This window comes from Lontra canadensis, unplaced genomic scaffold (assembly GCF_010015895.1).
Source record: "Lontra canadensis isolate GAN:19392208 unplaced genomic scaffold, GSC_riverotter_1.0 scaffold58, whole genome shotgun sequence".
Taxonomy (NCBI): Eukaryota; Metazoa; Chordata; class Mammalia; order Carnivora; family Mustelidae; genus Lontra; species Lontra canadensis.
In genome coordinates this window covers 7534431-7561641 of record NW_022631052.1, presented here as the reverse complement: position 1 = coordinate 7561641, position 27211 = coordinate 7534431, and the positions used below count along the sequence as shown (strand labels likewise).

Here is a 27211-nt window from a genome sequence, read left to right as displayed (position 1 = left end):
TTGATATCCACAAAGGCAAATTTTAAGTAGTTTTGAAGTAAAAAACTACTCCACAGAAATCAATGAAGATGTGCATGCTTTTACCAATTATGTTAAACTTAAATATTCAGAAAACTGTATATTTGATTGAGGACATTGACAAATTTGGTCAAAATACTTGCCTCCATTAACTACTCTTTGGTCTGAACCAGAATTCGGGTTGAAATCTGAAGTGTGAGAGGTGGATCTTGACGGCATGGAGCCCGATCCAGGCTGGCCCATACGCGGTGAATTCTGTCTCCCACTTCCCCAGGATATGACTTCTCTATTTCTTTGTCCAGGAGGAATATATTTATTTTCCCTGAAAATGAGAGATTCTCTAAATTATTTTATCCTAACAGGTATCAGGCCAATGAAACAAATCTAAAAATAATTTAGGCAGAAGTGAATGCTTGTTATAAAAAGGTTAAACACTAAACCAAAATATCTCCCTCCCTAACACCCCTAATTCTTCCATGTTACCCTGAAGTCTAGCCTCTGGCCTTTCCTTTCTCTCAGATTCTCCTCCTAAGCAAAAAGGTTAACAGATTTGTGTTCATTCTCATCCTACTTCACCTCTCAATGGCTGAGTCTATCAAATATGGTCCATCTTCTTAAAACTTTCTTTGTCCTTGGCCTTCTCTGCTTTGTTTTCTCTTGGAACTCTTCTTTTTATAGCTATTCATTGGTTTTTTCGTTCAATATCAGCAATGCTGACAAGTCCTAAATCCACACTGCCAGTCCCACAGTCTCAACATCTCCCACTGAACACTTTCATTCAAACCATCACTCTAAGCTGCGTCTTCAAGAAAGAATCTGTATCTTACTCCACCAGGTATGTAGTACATGTTTCTCAACACGTTTACAAATAAATTAATCAAAGACCTGCAAGCCCCTCAAATGCAATAAATTTAACAAAGGGCTCATTCTATCTCCCCTCAAATTTACTCTCTGTTTTCTATCTCCATTACCAGTACAATTATCAATCAACTTAGTTATCAAATAAACCTCAGGCTCACCCATGTTTTTTCTAACCTTTCTCTCACCAGCCCTGGTCTCGATGGTTACCAAGTTTTCACACTTGAACAATTTCAATACACTAATTGGTCTCCACGTTTCAGCCAATTTTCAAATGTCCCAGAGTTCATTCACACCATCCCCTGCCTACAGGGTGCTCTTTAACAGGACACAAACCCTTCAGGACCTCAGTTCCTATCACCAGCTGCCACCACTGCACCCTCCACATCATCCTGTATGCCAGACATATGAAACAACCAGCCTCATCTTCGGTTGGCCAGGTTCTTTCACATGTGTTTCATCATGCAAGAAATGCCTCTCTTACTTCTTGATGGGCAGCAGACAATGCTACTATCCTATCACAAAATTTCTCCTCTTCTGTGAGGCTTTCTCTGATCCCACTGGATACATGCTAGTTCTTTCTCACTCTGAATACACCTCTAATCTAGCAAATCCTAGTGAACTGCTGTTATGTTCTGTGCAGCATCCCCCCGACCTGATCGCTTTTCTGTAAGTAGCTCCTCCACACCTTGGCTTGCTCATCACTGGCTTCAACACCTGGCTTCAAGAGCTGATGCTCAAAAAATATTTTCTAATATTACTATAATCTTTTCTCTAAAAGAATCTTAAACCAATTCCCCTTGCATTCTCTATCTAAGCTACATTAAAGGAAGATGAAATAATAATAATACACCTTCTCACACAGACCTTGAGTTGTGTATCCAAAATACTGCATCATGATTTCCTTTAAATACCTAGTGTTTATGCTGTGGCCCTCACGTTCACTGGAATTTCTCTGAACGGCTGTGTATTTTTCTTCTTCACTCCTATCATCATTTTCCAGGGCCACCCGGGCTTTGTACTGGGCACTTGATTCAATTTCTTCTGCTAATTGGTTTGCCCTTGCTTCTCGTTTTAAAAATTCTTCTGAGTTATCCCTTTCTAAGGGTACCCTGAAACAAGACGGGGGGGAAGCAAAGTGAGTATTTTGAAGGCACAGTTAATGTATCTGTCCTAATCAACTATTAAGAGAGTTTAGAGTTTGAAAGACTGATAAAAATATAAAACACTTACAGTGATCTACTCATGTATAAATCAAAATTAGAAATTTTTTTTGTTTCACTCTTCCCTAGAAGAATATAAATTTCCAAAACTGGTTAAATTGACTATTCTCCTATAACATCTACACTTGCAAACTTAAGAATTTTTACAACTTAAAACAAGAACAAAATTTATCTAGAGCATAAAACCAGAATGCAGGTAAACTAAACTATATTTATGCCCTGTTTTAAAGAGAATTTATCAGCTTAAGCAGTAACAGGATTAATTCTTTCACATAATTGTTTAACTTAAAATCTGACAGAGGGGTGCCTGAGTGGCTCAGTCAGTTAAGCATCCAATTCTTGATTTCAGTTCAGATCATTATCTCAAGGTTGTGAGATCAAGCACCATGTCACACTCTGCACTGGGTATGGAACCCGCTTAAGATTCGCTCTCCCGGGGTGCCTGGGTGGCTCAGTGGGTTAAAGCCTCTGCCTTGGGCTCGGGTCATGGTCCCGGTGTCCTGGGATCGAGCCCTGCATTGGGCTCTCTGCTCAGCGGGGAGCCTGCTTCCTCCTCTCTCTCTGCCTGCCTCTCTGCCTACTTATGATCTCTGTCTGTCAAATAAATAAATAAAATCTTTAAAAAAAAAAAAAAAAAGATTCGTTCTCTCCCTCTTCCTCTGGCCCCGTCCCTCTCCCACTCTCTTAAAAAAAGTACATTAAAAAAAAAAAAAATCCAACAGAAAAATTTATTCAACATCCTAATATAAGTTGATGAAAGTCAAAGACAAATGTACTAAAATAAAAGCCAGGTTTTTAAACTTACGTATATGAAGATAAACTGCTATCATATGTAGACACTACACCATAATTTTCTTCATTATATCGAAACATATCATTGGGATCCCATCCATTAGACTAGAAGAAAATAATGTACTTTTCAAAATGACAAAGTATTTGTCATGGAAATTGCTTTAATTCAAGTGCAATCAATATCTCACATTAATAATATCATCTATAACAGCAAAATCTATCCACAACAGTTAACCACTACTAACTTCTTGGGCATAATTCCAGATGCACTCTATGCATTCATTAAGAACATGATCAGTTAGATCAAGTTCCTTTTTAATTCAAATAGGATGTTCTTATTCTGTAACTTGCTTTGTCTTTTAATAAGTCTTAAGTACCTTTCCGTACCAGAATGCCATTCTTTTTAGTGGAACCACAGTGTTTCAACTGAATGGAAGTACAATAAATCTAACTCATGTCCTCCTGATGGACAGGATGTTTCTAATTTTTCACTATCAGAGGTAATGCTGCAAAAAAATCCTTACACATCATTATTTGCAATCCTATGGATATACCAAAACAAAATTCTCAGAGGTGAGACAAACTATAGGTGTGTTTTAAACTTTTATAAATATTGCCAGAATGCTCTCTGGCAACTTAACAGTTTATCCACCTTACTATCAGTAAAAAAAGGAGTACCTGATTTGTATCCTACGTAGGTGATGTGGTGCATAGACCTGAGAACCTCTATATTAGGTTATATCGAATTCTTTAAAGTCTGAAAATGAATAATGATGTTCTGCCTATATATTTTCAGTTTCAAAGCTGGACTTAAACATTAAAAACAGATTTGTTATAAAGACTTCTCCACAACAGTCAATGGAAGATCTTCATTCGATTCAATTTTGGTACCTAAACATTCATTTTTGGCAAAAGACTTTGCTTTCTATCTCTCTACCTTAGAAACATAATTTATAGAATCCTAATGATAGTCTTTACTACTAAGCATTGATTCATAGATGATGTGTTAACAGAAAAGTAAAAATAATACACATTAAAAAGCTTTTAGAAATAGCAGATTTGGGGCGCCTGGGTGGCTCAGTGAGTTAAGCCGCTGCCTTCAGCTCAGGTCATGGTCTCGGGGTCCCGGGATCGAGTCCCACATCAGGCTCTCTGCTCAGCGGGGAGCTTGCTTCCCCCACCCCTGCTTGCCTCTCTGCCTACTTGTGATCTGTCAAATAAATAAATAAAATCTTAAAAAAGAAAGAAAGAAATAGCAGATTTTTGGGGCACCGGGATGGCTCAGTGGGTTAAGTCTCTGCCTTCGGCTCAGGCCATGATCTCAGGGTCCTGGGAGAGAATCCTACACCGGGGCTCTGCTCAGCAAGGAGCCTGCTTCCCCTCTCTTTCTGCCTGCCTCTCTGCCTACTTATGATCTCTGTTAAATAAATAAAATCTTAAAAAAAATAATTTTTGTGGAGAATGATCCTAATTTTAAGACCAAGAAATCTACTTACTGCTTTATTTCTAATGCAACTTAACAATGTATCTTAATAGTGAGTATGTCTTCCTCAGATAGGAAGCCCAAGAGTCTTACCTCTAGGAAAGGTAAAGAGACAATTAAGACACTAATTTCCTTAGGCTGCCTCATTCTGTAAAGCATTCAAAGCAAAACATGCCAGTTTTTCCATTTTCCCATGTTTCCCAACTTAAATTTGTAAGTTGCTTATTATGATCTATTTAAAAACATGGAAATCATTCATAAGCATCCCAAAGAAAGATCTGTCTAAATTTACTGCCTGGGGGGAGGTCTCTATATAGACAATAAAAACTGCTGATTTAAATATATCCACCGGAATGATGACAACATACTTAAATTAAAACCAAATGATATCACACCACATCACATAACCACAGTCTGATACTAAGCAAAAACACTTTACTTACTACATCATTTTCCAAAGCCTCCAGTTCCTCCGTGGTTGTGAGTTCACCTGCATCCCAGGGCTCCAGGTCCTTCTCTTTGTGTTCACCATTCACTTTAGCACTGATAGCAGAGTCAGTAAAAGCATCTGCAAAGGATGGACTTAGCTGAAAGATCATATAGCCAGACAATGGGTGACTCTAATATACACACATAAATTATCAACAGAGATATGCTAAAAATAATTATGATATAGAAGGTATAACGTTCACTAATGGTATGCTTTCAGATGTATAATGCCTTAATACAATAATCTTCAGAACACTTTGAGTAAGGTATGCTCTTCCCATATAATTTTAAGCCACATGAAATGTTTTAATGTATTCACACAAGTCATTAAATTATATTAAAAATAATTACTTTGTATTTCAGAAGTGACCCAGAAACTATCAACCCATCTAAAATAGGATGTTTTTGGTTTAACAGATCCATTAATTAAATAAAAGCTCAGAGCTCCTATATCTAAACATGTGCAGATATTTTAACTTTCCAAAGCCATGTCTGTATGCAGGGGTCAGTATCCTAACATAATCTTGCCGTTAGTAATGGAAGCCATTCTAAATGAGCAAATCCTTCAGAAAACCCATTTTTCCCTATAGCCACTTTGTTACACAGTTCAGGCGCTACAGTGTCACCTGTCTCCAAAAGGTTCAGGAGGCAGGCCTATCTACCTGGACTTCCCACCAACACTTATTTATAATCATTGTGTCCTCTCTTCTTCTCTAATGTTACCGAGAAGCAGTAGCTTGTGAGAGCAGCACTATGTTTAGCTGACAGGAAATATCTCATAGCTGCTATCCAACAAAGAAAATTTTTCTCTAGTTGGGTGTTAGGACCAGGTAAGTAAAGGTCTACTTGGCTAACGACAGTATTAGAAAATGCTTTAGAGATACAGGCTTGCATTTAAATGGCTGGGCCCATAAGGTATCACCAAGCACAGGGCCAGGGAATAATACTTTCGCTGATCTCGCTCTGTCAAAGGATACTAGTTCCCCAGTCATTGTGCCCTCACCATACTATAAGCGGCCACCAAGGAGTAGGAGGAAGGGAAGAAATCAAAAACTGTGGCTCTTTTAATAGAGACAATTCCAGAGGGATTTTTTATTTGGTACGACTTCTGTAACAGTCACTGGCTCCCTAGTGGGCAAGGTGATAACCAAAATAAAAAATTTGAGCCAGCAAATTTAAGCCAGCTTGGCACTATAAACCTAACTAGCTCTTGCCTCCTCTCATCCTACAGTAGGGGTAGATGGGCGTGTACATGCAAACCAAGAAATAAAAGCATAACTGCACCTGTGGGCTTAGCCACTAGCTCTACCAACAGCATGGCTTCTGCTGCTAGCAATTATAAAAGCTAAGAGCATACCAAGGAGAATCCCCCAGAACAGCAGGCCTCAGCTTAAAGTAGGAGGGAGCATCCACTGAAAGGTTACTGTACTTTGGTAAAGCTCTCTAAGAGCTTCTAATAGACTGGTGTTGTCTTCATAATGCCACATTCAGCTAGAAGCCACTAATGGCCCTAGAAACTTGGCTTTATGTGACATTCACCTAAGTTAAGCAATACTCTCTACCACCTTGTAATTGGACAAATTCTTGGTAAAAATTAGTTCTGCCATGTTTATTTTTAAGAACATGAAATGCAAAAAAAAAAAAAAAAAAAAAAAAAAAAAACGAACATGAAATGCTTCAAGAAAACATCAATAATAACTTACATTAGGATGCTGAAATTCCCTATTTTCTCCAGAAAACTAGACTACAGGAAAATTCCCAACCAGTCATGTCATCTTCTAAGAAAAAGCAATAAGATTACTATTATACTGCTGATCCTATGTTGTAATCACATTAGTTCTTGGAAAAGCATCTACTTCAGTGAATATTTACTTACATGAAATCCCAGCACTAAAGATGATGCTCTTTATCCAAGAAATTAAAGCTCAAAGCAGCAAGAGGTATTTTTACACAATGAAATAAATTGCCTTTTTCTCACTAAGTGTGTGTATGTACACGTGAGTGCATGTGTGTGTCAAAATATTTAGGAAAGACGGGCTGAACCAAGTTGTCCTCAAACTGATAAATATATTTTTATCAGTATTATTCTAAATAAAATTAAAAAGGATCCCTGAATCGAAGTCAGTGTGGAAAAAACAAACATTTAACAGTTAACCGAGCCAAGTTTTACCCTGCTGATCACAATTTAGGCTATATTAACAGGACATTATTTTATTTGTCCCAGAGGTACAGGTCTGTGAACCATCAGGCTTACACATTTCACAGCCCTCACCACAGCACATACCCTCCCCAAAGTCCATCACCCAGCCACCCTATCCCTCCCCTCCACCCCTCGGCAACGCTCAGTTTGTTTTGTGAGATTAAGTCTCTTACATGGTTTGTCTCCCTCCCGATCCCATCTTGTGTCATTTTTCCCTTCCCTACCCCCACAACCCCCGGCCCTGTCTCTCAAATTTAACAGGACATTATTAAGTAACCTATTTTTTTCATTACTACATTTTTATCACAAATTTCTGTTACAGTATCAATAAATAATTCCTTGTAAAAGGAATTAACTACTCACATGTTGTTACTTAGCGTGATAGTTTTCTTTTGAGGCAATAATTGGGGGGAGAGAAAAGACAAAAGGTGTGTTTCCCTTAATTAAGAATGATATTCCTCGATTTTAAGACCTCCTCCAAAGAAAGTCTCTTTTTAAAGATGAGTGAAGAGTTTAGAGAAAGATGTGGGGGGAAAAAATAGAAATGAGCAGAGGTAGAGAGTGAGCACAAAAATGAGGCTATACAGTCAGGATGCTAAGGGAAACCCTGGCCACAAATACTATATTTCAGGTCAACCCTGTGTTTTATTAGTAGCTAGAAGGAAGCAAGACCTGGATATTTCATTCCACACTGTTACCAATATCTAATGCTGTAAATTCTGAAAATTCCATGTTCGGATTTTTTTTAAAAATTGTTTTTTTAAAACAATGCTGGTATTAAATAACACAGTTTGTAGCCAAGTTTCTGCAAAGTTCGAGAAATCAACTGGCCATAATCTAATTACAATTGTGGGAATTTGCATGCAGATTTTTCCAATGCCATGTGAGAGTATATTAATTTTCCATTATCCTCTATGCAAGAAACAAAAGCATAATAAAAGCAAGATGCAAGAATACAAAAAGGATGCTAGAAAAATGTTACCTGTTTTTGAAGCAGTAACAGGTATAGAAAATAAAAACAATAAAAATTATAAAGATAATAAAGATTTAAATTCATGTACTTCATTCCCTGCCTTATAAACATTCAGTTTACCAAAATCTCTAGACTAGAGGGGGAAAGAATACACAAGTATCCCCCTACCCACACATCTGCAAACCCCTCAATGTCACCACCCCCAACAGAAGATGGGCTCTCAAAACCTTCTGATTCTAGGCAGAGATCTCGTCAACCTGGGTCAGTGGCGACACCTGGTGGTAATCAGAAAGAAGTGTTTCAGCCAAAGCACCACCTCTTGTGGGTAGCCCAGGGCCCCACACCCAGGAAACAGGATGCATGTTCTGCTCCTCAGCTTTTCCTCTTTTACCTCTCAATTATGCTCATCTACAACACCAAACAATCCCTCAAAGTTGTCTGAGAACTTTTTGAAGGATCAGAATAGTGGTGAATATAAATGTTAGTGGCATGCTATAAATTAATAAATACAAACTTAAATTTATTCAAACCACAAAATGACATAAAACTAGATGAAACTTAAAAATCATTATCAAAAATTTTAAAATGTTAGGGGCACCTGGGTGGCTCAGTGGGTTAAAGCCTCTGCCTTCAGCTCAGGTCATGATCTCAGGGTCCTGGGATCGAGCCCCACATCGGGCTCTCTGCTTAGCAGGGAGCCTGCTTCCTCCTCTCTCTTTGCCTGCCTCTCTGCCCACTTGAGATCTCTGTCTGTCAAATAAATAAATAAAATCTTTAAAAAAATTTTTTTTAAATGTTATAAATGAAAATTAAAAAATCAGTATCAGACTTAATATCAGAAGCCCTCAAATGCACTTCCAGAAAAGTCTGCACCAGAATCCTCTACCTATTTCCTCTCTCAATTAAATCTTTTTCTCCCTCTTAAAGATTTTATTTATATGAGAGAGAGAGAGAGAGAGCAAGCAACAGGAAGAGAAGACTCCCCACTGAGCAGGGAGCCTGACACAGGGCTAGATCCCAGGACCCTCGGATCATGTTTTCTCAAACACTGAAATTCTAGATCAATTTTTAAAAACTTATTTGTTAATGTTCTGTTTTGATGAATTAATACTGTGACTTTTCTCAAAAACTAAAAAAATATTTTCTCAAGGTGCCAGGATGTGTGTAGTTGGTTCATTGTTTCCACTCTTGTTTCCACTCAAGTCATGATCTTAGGGTCGTGAGATCAAGCCCCATGTGGGGCACTGTGTTCAGCTTGGAGTCTGCTTGAGATTCTCTCTCCCTCTCCCTCTGCCCCTCCTGCTCATACTCCCTTTCTCTAAAATAAATATTTATTAAAAAGTAAGATTAAAGAATAGTATAAAGAAACAAAATGGGGAATGAAACTGGACCTCTTTCTTACACCACACACAAAAATAAGCTCAAAAAATAAATATGAGACCTGATACCCTAAAATCCTAGAAGAGAGCACAGGCAGTAATTCCTCTGACACTGGCTCCAAGAACATTCTTCTAGATAGGTCTCCTGAGGCAAGAGAAACAAAAGCAAAAATAAGCTATTGGAACTACATAAAAATAAATCTTCTGTATAGCAAAAAAAAAATGACAAAACTAAAAGACAATCTACTGAATGGGGAAAGATATTTGCAAATAACGTATCTGATAAAAGGTTAGCATTTAAAATAATGAAGAACTTAGAAAACACCCAAAAAAACCCCAGTCCAATTATAAAATGGGCAGAAAACATGAACTGTCATTTCTCTAAAGACGCCACATAGATGACCAACAGATACATGGAAAGATGCTCAATATCACTCACCATCAGGGAAATACAAATGAAAACCACAGTGAAATATCATTTCACACCTGTCAGGATGGCTAAAAATCAAAACCATAAGAAACAAGTGGAGAAAGAAGAACCCTTGTGCACTGTTTTTTGTTGTTTTTTTAAGTAATCTCTACACCCAATGTGGGGCCTGAACTCATGACCCTTAAATCAAAAGTCGCATGTTCTACTGTCTGAGCCACCCACGGACCCCACCCCCATTTAAGAAAATTTTTTCTCCCCCCCCCCCTTTTTTTACCCTCATGCACTGTTGGTGGGAACATAAACTGGTACAGCCATTGCAGAAAACAGTATGGAGGCTCCCCAAAAAATTAAAAATAGAATTTCCATACAATCCAGTAATTCCACTACTGTGTATTTACCCAAAGAATATGAAATGACTAATGCAAAAAGACATATGCACTTTTATATTTATTGCATTATTTACAATAGCCATATTAAAGAAGCAGCCCACATGTCTACTGACTTATGAGTGGATAAAGAAGATGTGATATATATGTACAATGGAGTATCATTCAGCCATAAAAAAGAATGAAATCTTGGCATTTGCAATGACGTGGATGGACCCAGAAAGTTTAATTTTAAGTGAAATAAGTCAGAGAAACACAAATACTATATGGTTTCACTCAGACATGGAATTTAAGAAACAAACTAACAAAGGGGGTGGGGAAGAGACACATACAAACCAAGAAACAGACTCAACTCTAGAGGACAAACAGATGGTTACCAGGAGGCAGGCAGAAGGATGGGTGAAAAGTGAAAGGGATTGAGTACAGGTATCATGATGAGCACTGAGTAATGTATGGAACTGCTGAATCACTATATAGTACACCTGAATCTAATGTAACACTGTATGTTAACCACACTGGAATTCACACACACACACGCAACAACAAGCAATTGACGTGTTCCCTGAAAATGCTAAATCTTCAAATAACAGTATATTATACAAAGATTGCACATGCTACAGATTAAGGTGTTATGTTTTATAAGGTTTTTTATAAAGTTTTTATCTACATATATTTCTGTAAACTATTAAAACAGTCTAGAAAGAAAAAAAAAAAAAGGAACAAGATGGGGATAACACTATAAGGGCCAAGGTGTGAGGAAAGGAACAATAGTAACAAAGGTATAAGTGGAGGCATTATTCTCAGGCAAGAGGGAGAAAAAGGAGTAAGAGAGAAATGGGGAAGGGGAGGCCTGGCTGGCTGTCAGTGGTGCATGTGATTCTTGATCTTGGGTTATGGGCTCATTCAAGCCCCACAGTGGTGCAAAGCTTACTTAAAAAATAATAATAATAAAATAATAAGGAGAGAAAAGCAGGGAAATGGGGCACAAGGAGGAGCCTCTATCTAGATTAGAAATTCTTAACCTTTCTTCTTTTATCCATGGACCCCACAAGCGTAGGGGGGATTTAAATAAATCTTTTTTTTTTAAAAATTCCTACCTTGATAGAAAAGGATGTCATTTTTTCAGAGAAGAACCAATTAATCCTATCTTTGCCTCCTGGGCACTGAACAAGGAAAATGAGTTTTGTGACCCACAAGCAGAAAGGGGGTTGTTTTTACCCTGGTTAGCACAAAAATGAAATGCATTAATCTCTAAAGTATGGTATCTTTTCCTCTTAGGGTTTCAAACTGAACTCAGATAAAGCTGATTTGATACAAATCTTCACAAATGAATATACTGCATACATGGATATAAACCCAAAAATGCATGCATTTCCAACACACACAATACCTAAGGCAAATTAATTATTTTAAGAGAATTTCAAATAGCCTATATGTAGGTATGCATTTATACTTAAATCCCTTATTTGTGTTTCTGACTTTTCTTGCTTGTATAAGCATCATTTGGACCTTATTTTTTAAAGTTAATACTTGGGATTTTGTTTTTTCTAATACTTTAAAAGGATTAATAAAATGCCTCCTAGAAGCAACCTCCTATAAGAAAAACATACTCTGAATATGTCATGTTGTAGGAAAGCCGTTTTTAGATCTGACTAGGAATAACTGCTTTCTTTAGTATCCTGAAAATGAGTGATACTTACAGTTTCTAATCATCTATGGCAATATGTCCATGTAAGAAAAAAAAAAAGCTGGCCCCTAATCTGAATGTAGTGAATATAAAAACATAATATTTTAAAAATATTAATTGAAAAATAAATATATGCTGGGTACCTACTCTCTGTGAGACATTATGCTAGACACCGCAGGGAATACACATCCCTACCTAGTTCTATAAACAGGTTTCTAAACTGCAGAAAATTATAATGCATTAGGAGAAAAAAATGTCACACATTGCTTTGTAATGCTGAGCATTCAGGACATGAGGTAGACAATTGGCTCTCCCACTATGCTCCATGTAACCCTATGATTTCTTAGGGGGTACCTCAGCAGACAAAAGGAAAGCTGAGTAAGTTAAGGCTCTAGGACACCCTCCTCCTCCCAACTTTCCTCCCTCACCACTACACCTTGTTGTAACTGGAATTCAGCATGAGATTCATGGGGAGTAGGGGGAAACCATTCTGTGCTAAAAATAAAATGTAGTAAATTTTAGTAGCCATTGGTGTAGGCAAAATAATCAGACCACAGTGAGCAGGGAAGGTCAAGAACACTATAAAGAAGAAAGGAGGTTTCACTTGGTTTTAGAAAAGTATTTAAAAATCTATGAAGGGGGCACCTGGGTGGCTCAGTGGGTTAAAGCCTCTGCCTTTGGCTCAGTTCATGATCCTGGGGTCCTGGGATCGAGCCCCACATTGGGCTCTCTGCTTGGCGGGGAACCTGCTTCATCCCCTCTCTGCCTGCCTCTCCACCTACTTGTAATCTCTGTCAAATAAATAAATAAAATCTTAAAAAAAAAAAAAAAAAAAGCAATGCTTAAGAATTTCTTTGTGCTGGGGTGCCTGGGTGGCTTAGTTAAGTGTGCTATTCTTGATTTCGGCTCAGGTCATGATCTTAGGGTGTTAAGATCGAAACCTGCATCAGGCCCCTCGGGGCATGGAGACTATTTGAGATTCTCTCTCTCCCTCTCCTCTGCCCCCTCTCCTCTCTAAAAAGGAAAAAAAAAAAAAAAAAAAAAAAAAAAAAAAAAAAGAATTTCTTTGTACTAATGTCCAGGACTAGCTGAAAGTGATGGGATATGGAAGAAGTTAACTAGGCGATTCCAGTACTGTCTGGTTACAAACTATCCCAGGAAAAGAAACAGTGAGGAAGAAAAGAATGCAGATGTGACAACCAATGAAAACTTTACAAAGCAAGGTAAAAGGAAGAATACAACTTTCTTCCCAAACAGAAGCCAAAATAATCCTTATATCTACGTTATTTCCCTACAAGCAGCTGAAGAACAGGATGGATAAAAAAGATGTGACTCTTGTTTGGAAGTGTATTATAAGCTAAAAGAGTAAGTCCAGCTCAGGTTACATAGCCTCTAAGACTCAATCTATATAATAGGTATTTTATGTGTCCACTCTTGCAGTAGAATGAATTACCATTCTATCATTTGCTTCAAAGGAAAGAAAGCTTTTGCTTTCATCTCCAGAAGTTGTTTCATAAAACACTGTTACTTTGAAACACAGTAAAAATCTGACCTTGCCAAAATACCAATTACAAAGTTGTTCTGATCATTACAGAAAACGAATTTTACAAAGTAGACATGCATAAATGCTACTATCAGTGGAAAATTAATAAATCAGCAAAAGGTAGCAGAGCAGACAAGCTCAAAGCTTAGCACCTATCCTACTAATGAGTCAAAAGATTTAAATACTATAAAACAATACTGCTCTAATCTAAAAATGAAAAAAAATTTTTTAAATACATTTGCAATAGGGGTGCCTAGGTGGCTCAATTGGTTAAGAGTCTCCCTTTGGCTCAGGTCATGATCCTGGGGTCCTAGGATTGAGCTCACGTGAGGCTCCCCATTCAGCGGGGAGTCTACTTTTTCCTCTGACCCTGCCCCCTCTCTGCTCTCTCTCTCTCTCACTCTCACTCAAATAACTAAATAAAAATCTCTAAAAATAAATAAAGTATATTTACAATACTAAACTCCATTTTGGATAACATTCTTAACTAAATTAAAAATACTGAGGAATAAAGCTACCAACAGAAGTGTAAAACTTACACCCTGATAACTACAAAACATTTTTTAATAAATTTAAAGATGACCTAAATAAATGGAAAGATAAACCATGTGCTTGAACTAGAAGATTTAACATCGTTAAGATGGTAACATTCCCCAAAATGATCTCCAGATTCAATGCAATCTCTATCAAAATCCCAGCTATCATTTTACAGATATTGACAAGATGATCCTAAAATTTACATGGAAATGCAAGGGACCCAGAATAGACAATCTTCGGCAGAAAAAAAAACAAAAACAAAAACAAAAAACCCACTAACACTTGACTTGAATTCAAAGCTTACTACAAAGGTACAATAATTAAGGGGCACATGGGTAGCTCAGTCTGGCGTCCAAATCTTGGTTTCAGCTCAGGTCATGATCTCAGATTGAGCTCTGCATCAGGCTCTGCACCCAGCGCAGAGTCTGCTTATGATCCTCTCCCTCTTCCTCCCCACCACTGCACACTCTCTAAAATAAACAAAGTCTTTAAAAAACAAAACAAAAAAAAGGTTCAACAATCAGAATAGAATAATACTGCCATAAGGAGAGACATATAATCTATAGGATATAACTGAGAGTACAGAAATGTATCTTTACATTTATGGTCAACTGAACTTCAACAAAGGTTCTAAGGTACTTCATTGGGAAAAGAACAGTCTTTTTCAACAGACTGTACTTGGATTAGTAGATATCCACATGTAACACCATTAAATTGGGGCTCTTCCTCACACGTCATAAAAAATTTAAATGAAAAATGGATCAAACACCTAAACTATGAGACCTTAAACTATAAAAATCTTAAAAGAAAGCAGAGGAACAAATCTTTATAATCTCAGAGTAAGCAACATTTTTTTAGATACAACACAAAAAGAAAAAATAAAAACACAGATAAACTGGACTTCATCCAAATTGAAATCTTTTATGTTGTTGCTGGCTTTTTCTTAATATTTTGTTTTTATTTGACAGAGCCAGCAAGAGAGGGAACACTAGCAGGGGGAGTGGGAGAGGTAGAAGCAGGCTTCCCGCTGAGCAGGGAGCCCGATGCGGGGCTCAATCCCAGGACCCTGGGATCAGGACCTGAGCCAAAGGCAGACACTTAACTACTGAACCACCCAGGTGCCCCGAAATCTTTTGAGCTTTGAAGGACACCAGCAAGAGTGAAAAGATAACCCACACAATGGGGAAAAAATATTTGCAAACCATTTCTGCTAAGGGGATAAATGGTATCCAGAATATTTAAAGAATTAAAGAATTCTTACAACTCAATAATAAGACATACTAATTTAAAATGTAGGCAAAGAACATTTCTCCAAGAAAAACATGCAAATCTCAAAAAACACAAGAAAAGCACAAATAAGCACATGAAGAGATTCACATCACTAATCACTACAGAAAAGAAAATCAAAACCACATGAGATGCTACTTCACAACCACACACGAGGACAGGTATTATCCAAGAGACAACTGCTGATGAAAATATGGAGAAACTGGAGCTCTCACACACTGCTGATGGATGGTCAAATGATACAGCCACTCTGAAAAACCATCCCGGCAGTTTCCTCAAACTATCCCATATGATCCAGCAATTCCACTCCTGGGTATATGCCCAACAGAAATGAAAACATAATGTCCACACAAAAATCAGCACATGAATGATCTTAGCAGCATATTCTCAACATAAAAAGCAGACACTGAAATGTCCATCAACTGATAAATGGATAAATAAAATGTAGTATACCCAGAATGGATGAAAAGGACATTATGCTAAGTGAAGTCAGGGGGGGAAAAAAAAAAAAAAGAACAAACAAAACAAAACAAAAACCCATGCTAAACAGAACAAACTGGTGGTTGCCTAAGGGGAGGTGACGGAGTATGTAATAGATAAATGGGATTAACGGACACCCGGGTGGCTCAGTGGGTTAAAACCTCTGCCAACAGCTCAGGTCATGATCTTAGAGTCCTGGGATCGAGCCCCGCATGGGGCTCTCTGCTCAGCGGGGAGGCTGCTTCCTCCTCTCTCTCTGCCTGCCTCTCCGCCTACTTCTGATCTGTCAAATAAATAAATAAAATCTAAAACATATATATATATAGTCTATTAATTAGTCAAGAACAAATGTAGTCTAGCCCTACAATGGAATATCACTTGGCAGTGAAAAGGAAGAAGCACTGATAGATGGATGAATGAACACATTATAAAACAAGCCTGTCTCAAAAGGCCCCATATTGTGTGATTCTATATGCAATAACCACAAAAGGCAACCTACAGAGACAAAGAGAAGACTAGTAGTTGTCCAAGGCTGGGTAGGTTGGAAGGAAGTACAGAATGACACTAAAGAGTGCGAGGCTTCTTTTTAGGCTGAAGATATTCTAAAATTAACTATAGTGAAAGATTCTATGACTACACTAAAAACTGAATTGTATAATATAAATGAACAAATTATAATGTATGTGAATTATATATCAATGAAATTGTTTTTAAGAAAAATCCAATTTTGCTCTCAACAGTCCAAAAGATAAGGACTATGTGACAGTGGTCCCCCTTGGCCCCAGCCCCCCCAAATTACCTTATTGAAAGGCAACTCAAAAGCTGGAGGTACTTCAGGGCTTGAAATCTATTATCTCTACAATGCTATCTCGTAAGTCAGCAACAAGGAAAAATGCCAGTGTTACAACAGATAAAATCTTTACTTCTTTGCAAAGTATATGGCATAAGGAGGCAGAAGCTATATTTTCTGGGAAACTTCAGGCTAGCCAGAATCCCTACACTGTCTTGCATCAGAGGCATGCAATTCAAGAGACCGGCATATATAAACAGCAACATTCCAGTTTTCAGGATTTGGAGCTTGATGCCTGTTATACTGATGACTCAAAATAATACAACTATCAACAGGAAGAAAGTTTAGGGACACCTGGGTGGCTCAGTCAGTTAAGCATCTGCCTTTGGCTCAGGTTATGATCCCAGGGTCCTCGGATGGAGCCCCACATTGGGCTCCCTACTCCACAGGGGGCCAGCTTTTCCCTCTCTCTGCCACTCCCCCGCCTGTGCTCTGTCAAATAAATAAATAAAATCTTAAAAAAAAAAAAAAAAGAGGACGTTTTCTGTCTGACCTTAGTTGAACTGGACTCATTTTGACAACTTTCAAGATCTTATTTATTTATTTGACAGAGAGATCACAAGCAGGCAGAGGGGCAGGCAGAGAGAGAGGAAGAAGCAGGTTCCCTGCTGAGCAGAGAGCCCGATGCGGGGCTCGATCCCAGGACTCTGAGACCATGACCTGAGCCGAAGGCAGCGGCTTAACCCACTGAGCCACCCAGGCGCCCCTCATTTTGACAACTTTCAAATAACACTGGTCACAATACTGCCCACTGCTTCTCCCATCAGGCATACTGCTCTGCATTCAAATGCATATTTGACTGATAGTTTATCAAACCAGTGATCATAGAACCCAAATCATCTGCTTTATCTTAACCTGAAATAAAGCTAAATAATGTCTTTGCACATTGCCTGTTTAAAGCTAGTAATAAAAAACGGACTTTCTTAGACACAGTGCTTATCAATCTCAGAAAGTGAGTCATACTGATAACCTAAGACGGTATCTCTTTTGAAATGACAAACAAGAGGCAAAATCATAAAAGCTTCGAGGCTACAAAGCCCCAAATTCCTAAATCCCTTTAAGAGAAAAATTGTATTTTATCAGACTTTATTGTGGATGTATGTAACTTTTGGGATCTGACATCATTTAGTCATTTGGAAATAAAGACTACACTGTTTAAGAGCCACCTTGGAAAGAATCAAAAAGGGATGTCACCCATTTAAAAGCACAGCAACATACTTTTTCTGAAGCTTACACAATTTCAAGATGCAGCCTTTGAGAAGAGAAAAAAAAAAAAAAAAAAAAAAAAAGAAGACCTGGGAGGGGGATCTTTTCTTCTTGACAAGTTATATGCAGCTATGAAAAAAATGTCATTATGTCCTGTTCTCTGGCAACAAAATAATATAGCCTAAAACAGTGCTTACTTTTTAACTGTGATTTCCATAAAAACTTCTGAGTCCTATAACTCAAAGTAAATTTATTACCACCCAAGGAAGAATGACAAACCCTTAGCAAGAAAACGGAGATGGAGGCTATCTGAACAGCTGCAGGAGGCAAGGATCTAAAGGACGGCAGCTTCAAAACTGTGAATACAGTGCAGGGAAAACACCAATAATGGGCTTTCTGAAACATGGCTAAGCCACTTGAAAAAATTCTTTCCTGAGCAAAATGCTGCTCCAAGGAAAAGGAGAATGTATCATGTTGGGAGACTTCAGTTTCAGTCCACGCATCACCTACTGTGTTAAAAATAAATAAACCAAATACTAAAAAACAGACTCTATGGTTTTCTAGTCAGTATCAAATCAAACCTCAAAATCGTTTTCTTTTGTTCTTTTCTGACATCTGGACTAGGTACCCTTTTGACTAAAGTGTGGAAAGAATCAACAGATGTGGAAAAGCAAAGCCCAGATACTGATTCTTGTTAAATTCAATTTGTGTCTCTGTCTCTCTTATGGAGCCCAACAGGTAAGCCTAGACTCCAAGCAGGAAACCGGGTAACGTGAATCAACGCACCACATCGAAAGGGCACACAATATAGGCCTTTCACAATAAACAGCCCTATAAATGCTTTTCATGTTACAGTATTTGACCAAAAGTTTAAATAAATTGCTTAGTCAGTAGCTCTACTTGGACAGCACCAAATTATGTCAAAATGTATTGATAATGAAGAAGTCTCATTTTCTTCTTATATAAAATATTTTACAGAAGTATGATAAAGTATTACTAAAATCCATCAGAGAAAAATATATCCAACTTAAATATGAAAAAGCAGTTATTTTCCTTACCAATAAACTTTGAAAAGTGTGCATATTGGATTCTCTAATTTAAACTTAAGGCAAAATATTTTTAGACAAACTATTTTATCTTTTTACTAACCTGCTATAGAACATGAAAACACTGAATATAACATTTGAGAAGCAATTTTCTTAAAATCTTAATTAGCAAAATTAGAAGCTGAGCTAAAATTTTCAGAAAAAAAATATTTTTAAAGATTTTATTTATTTGACAGAGACACAGCACAAGAGGGAACACAAGGAGGGGAAGCGGGAGTGGGAGAGGGAGAAGCAGGCCTCCTGCTGAGCAGGGAGCCTGATGTGGAGTTCAATCCTAAGACCATCCTGGGTTCACGACCTGAGATGAAGGCAGATGCTTAATGACTGAGCCATCCAAGCGCCCCAAATTTTTCAGAAATCCTACTTTTTTAAAAGAAACTTTACCATTTAATATACTGCTGTATGAGACTTAAAAATCAATCAAATATTGGGGGTAAAAACTTAAACCAACAGGAGCACCTGGGTGGCTCAGTCAGCTGAACATCCAACTCCTAATTTCAGCTCAGCTCATGATCTCAGAGTCATGGAATCAAGTCCCACGATGGGCTCTGCACTCAGCATGGAGTCTACTTGTCCCTCCCCCTCCACACCTCCCCAACTCACTTTCTCTCTCAAATAAATAAAATCTTTAAACAAACAAAAAAAAAACCCTTAAACCCACAAACCATAGACTTCTGTGGAAAGATCTAAATGAAGATCAATAGCCAAGACTCCACAGAATCAAATGCACACCAAAGCCAGATTAATCTAACAGAATAAGAGAAAAAGGGAAACCCAGTTGTGAGGCTTGCTTTATTATTTAAAACAAACAAACAAAAAAAAGTGATAGAGGCATCTGGGTGGTTCAGTCAGTTAAGCATCTGCCTTCAGCTCAGATCATGATTCCAGGGTCCCAGGATCAAGCCCCACATGGGGCTCCCTGAGAAGCAGGGAGCCTGCTTCTCCCTCTCCCTAGTCCCCTCCACCCTGCTTGTTTCCTCTCTCTCTTCTCTCAAATAAGTAAAAATCTTCAAACAAACAAACAAAAAAACCCAAGGTGACAGATTACAGAAAATGTTAGACTTCTATTTTCTATATTATCTCCAAAAGAAATCAGAAGAAATTCTAACAAAGATGCCAATAGAAAGATATTCTGTGGGGTATCAGGAGGTGACATTCTGTTTTCAGCCTTTGCATTAGACTCCTGGTTCAGAACCCATTTTGAAGGGGTAGGGGGAGTCTTTAGTCTACACCATCAGAAAAAATGAAATCTGTCCAATCACTGCTAGAGCAATTTTTTAATAAAAGGTAACTGTTTTTATCTCAAAAGTTAAAGAGAGAGGGGCGCCTGGGTGGCTTAGTGGGTTAAACCATCTGCCTTCGGCTCAGGTCAAGATCTCAGGATCCTGGGATCAAGCCCCGCCTCGGGCTCTCTGCTCAGCGGGGAGCCTGCTTCTCCCCTTCTCTCTCTCTACCTGCCTCTCTGCCTACTTGTGATCTCTGTCAAATAAATAAATCTTTTTTTTTTAATATTTTATTTATTTGACAGAGATCACAAGTAGGCAGAGAGACAGGCAGAGAGAGAGAGGGAATCAGGCTCCCTGCCGAGCAAAGAGCCCGATGCGGGGCTCTATCCCAGAACTCTGAGACCATGACCTGAGCCGAAGGCAGAGGCTTTAACCCACTGAGCCACCCAGGTGCCCCTAAATAAAATCTTAAAAAAAAAAAAAAAGTTAAAGGGAGAGAAGGAAATATGGAAAGAAAGTGATTTTGTTGAAAATTTAGGGGGCAGGGGACTAAATTCAGAAATGTTCAGGAAGCAAAAAAAGAATTTGGGAACTGCCAATACCATTAGCCAATACAGTATTCTTTTTGCAATTTACTCTCGATTCTATAGCAAAGTGTTGAGACCTAGGTTAAGAAAAAGCTAGTAAATAGAATTAATTCCAATTTTTACAGCTGTACGAACACCTTTCTGTTTCTTTGGAAAATATATAAAACACTTTACAAATCAGACTGTTCTTTTCTTATGTAAATTAGAAGAACTACTGTTCAAGTGCACATGCTCCCTTAAAACACTCTGCCAGGACTGATCTGGGTAAAAAAGCAGTCAAATGGAAAAGAAAATGCAGACAATTTATCCACATCCCTTCACTGCCCTGCTTTATCACTACTTTTAATATATGTGCTATTCATAAGACTTCACTGAGTGTGTGCAGAGCAACAAAAAAAAGTAAAACTAAAACCAGACAGTAAGTGGGTATACTAGCATTACACACTACTGCCAAGTAAACGGTCTTCCTGGACTCATCTGAATTACCTGCCAGAAGAGCTCAAAAATGCTACTTCGGCTCAGGTCATGGTCTCAGGGTCCTAGGATCGAGCCCCGTGTTGGGCTCTCTGCTCAGCAGGGAGCAGGTTTCTCCCTCTCTCTCTGCCTGCCTGTCTACTTGTAATCTCTCTCTCTCTCTCTCTGTGTCGAATAAATAAATAAATAAATCTTTTAAAATTTTAGGATCATTTTGTCACTTTCTACAAAAACAGACATACTATCTTTAGTGATTATTTTGAGGAAAAAGGACAATTTTACAGTGTTAAATATTTCCATTCCAAGTATGGCACATTTCTCCATTTAATCTAATCTACTTTTATTTTCTTCAGTAGTGTTTTTATGAAGTCTTCAGCCTATTCACATAAACTATGCTTATTTCTACACTTTAAGTCTTGTTCCTTTGTGAAGATGTTTTCCTTTTAAACCATCTAGCTGGGGCGCCTGGGTGGCTCAGTGGGTTAAAGCCTCTGCCTTCGGCTCGGGTCATGATCCCAGTGTCCTGGGATTGAGCCCCGCATCGGGCTCTCTGCTCTGCGGAGAGCCTGCTTCCTCCTCTCTCTCTCTCTACCTGCCTCTCTGCCTACTTGTGATCTCTGTCTGTCAAATAAATAAATAAAATCTTAAAAAAAAAAACAAAAAAAAACCATCTAGCTGATTAATGCTGTCCAATAGTTAGCAACAGTTTTCATATATCTTAAATCAGTCCACCTTACTCTTATTAGTTCTAAATATTTCTATTTTATCTAAACAAAATTCTATTTTATTCTAGGTTTTCATTTGCTTTTTTATTTTGTTTTTTAATAAATGAAGAATTACTGTTTTGATCTTCACATACACATGAAGAATACAGCAGAGAATTTTTATATGCTCTAAAAACCTATGAGGAAATGAAATTTTAACATATCAGAGATCATATTTTAATAAACATGCAATACTTCCCTATTGCATACCTCCAACTACTCTTTAATGTTTCATCACCTGTTCTACTATACATGTTTATTTTTTTTAATCTCAATAATCTCTGTGCCTCCTCCATACTGGCCTCAGTACATCTTAGTTTCCATTCAACCACTTCCCCCAGCATGGACACACAACCTTCTCTTACTAGCCCACAGCAGAGGAAGTCAACGTTCTGATGGTTCAAGTTTTAACAGAAGACAATTAAGAACACAGTATTACTCAGCTGGCTCAATAAAAAAACTAGTCCAAAGCCCACAGGCCCAAGCCAATCTCTTTACAGGGCTTTCCTGCACCATTCCCTGGATATCCCCCAGCCAAGACCACCTGCTTATCCATCACCCCATCTGCCTACTCACCAGAGGGCCTACCCTCCCTTCTGCCAAAAGGCAGACTGATCATTAGCACTTGTCCAGCATTACAGCTGCTTGCCTGTCCAACATTAGCATGGCTTGCCCATCTACAGAGCCTACTGACTGCACTCCTAGCTCCAAGAATGTGCCTCTTCAGCTGCAAGGCTTGTGGCCTCATCACCCTACTATAAGACCACCCATGAAAGAATTTAGAACACATTCAGACTCCTCAGAATTCAAGGTTTTCCAAGTCACAGCCTGCGGACGTTTGTCTCTTCCTTAGATATGACTGATATGGCCTTCCTAATGTCATGCCTTTCAGAAAAGATCATTCCCAGGGCACTTGGCTGGCTCAGTCAGCTAAGCATCTGCCTTCAGCTCGGCCTGTGATCTCAGGGTTCTAGGATCAGCCCCTAGCTGGGCTCCCTGCTCGTCAAGAAATCTGCCTTTCTCTCTGCCCTTCATCCTGCTTGTACTCTCTCTCACTCTTTCAAATAAAGAAATAAAATCTTAAGGAAAAAAAAAAAAAAAAGAAGAAGAAGAGATCATTCTCTGTTACTCCTAGGACCGTGCCCTATCAGAGCTACAGAACAACCACATGAGAACACAATAGTATCACGTATTACTTTATTTCGCTCTACCTCTAATCACACATTCACACCCCGAATGCCTTCAACTACTACAACAATTCTAATTGTCTCTGAACTCTGTTTGGAATTCAATGCCACCAATTCTAACATTCCATTTTTCTTGAATTCCTTCATGTGCCTTGGTATTTCCAACTGTGAAAATGCCTGAAGCAAAGCTTCTTAACATGGAGTACATGAACTCCCTAAGGAACTGTGAACACTACAGAATTCAATATAAAAGTCTGCATGCGTGTTTTTTCTAGGGTTAGGGTATACAGTTTCACGAAGTTCTCAAAAGGGACCCAAAATAGATTAAGTCTTGAATTTCTCTGTACTGTCTATAGAAACAAGCAGAGCAATGAACACATTCCAGGGCCCAGTGTTTGCTGGCTGGCTGTATACATAAGACCACTTCTAGTTTTATCACTCTTTGCATAAAATAGTTTTTTAAAAACATGGGAAGGTCCTAATTTCATTCATTCATGAGACACTGACACTGTGCCTGTCCTATGTAGGAAAACACTACGTGAGGCAACAAGGATTAAAAAAACGAAACAGGGGCGCCTGGGTGGCTCAGTGGGTTAAGCCTCTGCCTTCAGTTCAGCTCATTATCTCAGGGTCCTGGGATTCAGCCCCAAGTCGGGCTCTCTGCTCGTCAGGGAGCCTGCTTCTTCCTCTCTCTCTCTGCCTGCCTCTCTGCCTACTTGTGATCTCTGTCAAATAAATAAGTAAAAACTCAAAAAAAAAAAAAAAAAAGACAAAACAGTATTCATGCGCAAGGAGCTCAAAGTATAATAGGGGAGACAGAAACATCTAATTACATAATACAACATGGCATAAAGGCAATACAAAAGATGCTGGGCTTATGTGTGGCTGCTGAAATTAGAAGAGTATTAAACAACTGATAGGCAATTAAGATCAGTGAGCAAAGAAACAAACACTGGAAATACACACACAATTAAGACCACTTTAACAGAAATGAAGCCTAAAAATGGGCAGGGAAGAAATGATGAATAAAACACATGAAAAACAGGGGCGCCTGGGAGGCTCAGTTGCTAAGCATCTGCCTTCGGCTCGGGTCATGATTCAGGGTCCTGGGATCGAGCCCCACACTGGGCTCCCTGCTCAGCAAGAAGCTTGCTTCTCCCTCTCCCACTCCCCCTGCTGTATTCCCTCTCTCACTGTCTCTCTGTCAAATAAATTAAAAAAATCTTAAAACACACACACACACACACACACACACACGAAAAACAGAAGAGCAGCTTCTGCGGGAGGATGAAACCAACAGTGTCAAAAACCATAGTAAAGTCTGCAAGACTACAAAGGACTGAGCAATGAGAGGTTAATTCCAGGTAGTTCCCCAGTAGTGAACATAAGTCAGATTATGTTGCAGGAGTCAAAAGAAACTAGTAAGAGTTAAGATGTTTAGGTAATGGAGTGCCTGGGTGGCTCAGTCACTGAGGGTCTGTCTGCCTTTGGCTCAGGTCATGATCTTGGGGTCCTGGGATCAAGTCCCATAATCTCTGCCTCTGCCCCTCCCCCCCCCCATGCTTGCTCTCAAATAAATAAGTAAAATCTTTGAAAAAAAGAAAGTTTGGATAAGAAAGGAAGAAAGGATAGTAAGTAGGAGTTCAGGATAAAAGGGAATCCTTTTCAGGGAGGGAGGGACTTGAATAGGTTTTCGGGCTAAAGGGAAAGACTAACTGGAGAGGAAAAGCTTGAAGAGTCTCGAAACAGAGGTGACATAAAAGAGCAAGAACCCAGGAATGGTAAAATAGAGTCAAGGGCATGACCAGAGAAGTTGGGATTCAGCAGGAAGTGAAACATCCCATTTATTAAAACCAAAGGAAAGAGAGCAATGATAGCAAGGGGAAGATAAAGCTGAAGGTAGGGGAGGGAGCAGCTGGTTGATGATGGAGGTCTTTCCCAAGAACTACTTTCCTCATTTGTGATTTTTTCAGTTATTGTGACAAAAAGCTGGTAAGAAAACGGACTCTTCAAACTAAATCCAATTTCAATGGTCACAAATAAGGAATAGATGAAATTACACAGTATTAGAGCCAAAGCATGTTCTAAATTATTTCACCAAAGACAGTACAGTATATATTTTTGATCAGCCCCAACAACCCAAACACAGTAGGAAAAAAGATCTAGGACGAAAGTCAGCAGTACCTTTCTGTAAAGAACCAGAAAATATTGTTTGGCTTTGCAAGCCATATAGTCTCTATTACAACTACTCAGTGTTATCACTGTAGCATCAAAGTGGCTATAGACAATACATGAATAAACAGGCATACCCTGTTAAAATAAAACTTTATTTAGCAATGAATGGATCTGGCCCCCAGGCCTTAAATTTACTGACCCATTCTTTAGACTGAGAACACAGCAAAGGAAATGAACCGGTAGAAAATAGCATAAGTTAGGAGAATGAAATAAGAAAGTAGACACAGGGGTCATCTGGATGGTTTAGTCAATTAAGCATCTGCCTTTGGCTGGGATCTTGATCCTAGGGTCCTGGGATAGAGCTCCTGTTCAGCTGGGAGCCTGTTTCTCCCTCTCCCTGCTGCTCCCCCTTCTTGTGCTCTCACCCTCTCTCCGTCAAATAAATAAATAAAATCTAAGGAAGGAAGGAAAGAAGGGAAGAAGGAGGGAAGGGGCCACAGAACTAAAATGTAGTTGATTTGGGGTATTAAATCAAAAGCAAAATATGAAAAGGAGCAAAAGAAAAAGTGGAAAGAGAGTGAAGGAGAAAAGCAGACAGAGAAACACTAGAAAGAGAAAAGAAACGAAGTAAAAAGTGAGTAGAGATAATACACAAACTCCAAGGTAGAAAAATGCAGACACCAAAGCAACTGAATGCCCTAAAAAATAGGTGGCAAAATGAAGCGGGTAAAATGAGAGCATCCCAGCTCTGTCTGCAATGGAATTCAGATAAAGTATAACACACACACTAATTTTCCAGTGATAATCTAATGGTCTAACTATGGATGTGCAAAAGGAACCCACAGCTTACAAAATAGTAGTTACTTTTCATTTTGTCTGCAAATCAATCTGGTAACATACTCATTCACGAGATCAAACTAAATTTATCCACCATATCATAAAAAAAATTATTTCTAGGCCTCTTATTCACTTGCATATGTGTATGAATAGGACCTTATAAACGTATTAAAATGAAAAAGACAAACTTACAAAATCAGTAAAGTCAGCATTAAGAAGTTAAAAGTCATAATAACCTAACTTTTAAAAGTCTCCCCAAAAATAAAGCCAAAGATTTAAAAAAGAATCTGAAATAATATAATAATTTGCATATTTACATTGAACAAGAATTTTTTTTTTTTTTTACCTTTGGCGTTATTTGTGGGGAAATCCTTTAAGGTAAATGCAGATTTATTCTGACACAGCTAAACAACAAATTAGACCACATAATTTATGTCACAGTAGTACAATGTTTAAGAACATGATTTGGGGGGCACCTAGGGGGCTCAGTCATTAAGTGCCTTCCCTCGGCTTGGGTCATGATCCCAGGATCCTGAGACTAAGTCCTGCACTGGGCTCCCTGCTCAGTGGGAAGCCTGCTTCTCCCTCTCCCACTCCCCCTTGCTTGTGTTTACTCTCTCACTGTCTGTCAAATAAATAAATAAATAATCTTTTCAAGATTTTATTTATTTGTCATAGAGAGAGAGAAGGAGAGCACAAGCAGGGGGAATGGCAGAGGCAGAGGGAAAAGCAGGCTCCTCACTGAGCACGGAGCCCGATGTCATACTTGATACCAGGACCTCAGGATCACAACCTGAGCGCTAGGTTTGTGTCATCACTTTACCAAGTTACTGAATTGTGTCTTAATTTCTGTAATTAATGAACCATGCCAATTAATTACTCTAAAAAAGTTTTCTTTATACTAATTATTATCTCCAAAATAATACTTATAGAGGGCAACTTCTGCCAGACAGTATTAAAAACCTGGCTTAACAGACCTGAAATCTAAAATAATTAAAAATTTTAAAAAATAAATAAGCAAAAATAAAAATAAA

General features: G+C 38.4%; 1 protein-coding gene across 9 annotated transcripts in view; it reads right to left on the bottom strand.

Annotated features, from left to right (window-relative positions):
• Positions 1-27211, bottom strand: part of ATXN2 (ataxin 2) — a 111487-nt gene that overhangs the window by 45039 nt on the left and 39237 nt on the right. For all 9 annotated transcript variants that reach the window (XM_032876279.1, XM_032876280.1, XM_032876283.1 and 6 more), the window contains 4 exons: positions 4818-4942; positions 2905-2996; positions 1791-1988; positions 162-340 (listed from right to left, as the gene is read on the bottom strand). In XM_032876279.1, the coding sequence (XP_032732170.1) occupies positions 162-340; positions 1791-1988; positions 2905-2996; positions 4818-4942 (594 nt within the window). The remainder of the gene's footprint in view (positions 1-161; positions 341-1790; positions 1989-2904; positions 2997-4817; positions 4943-27211) is intronic.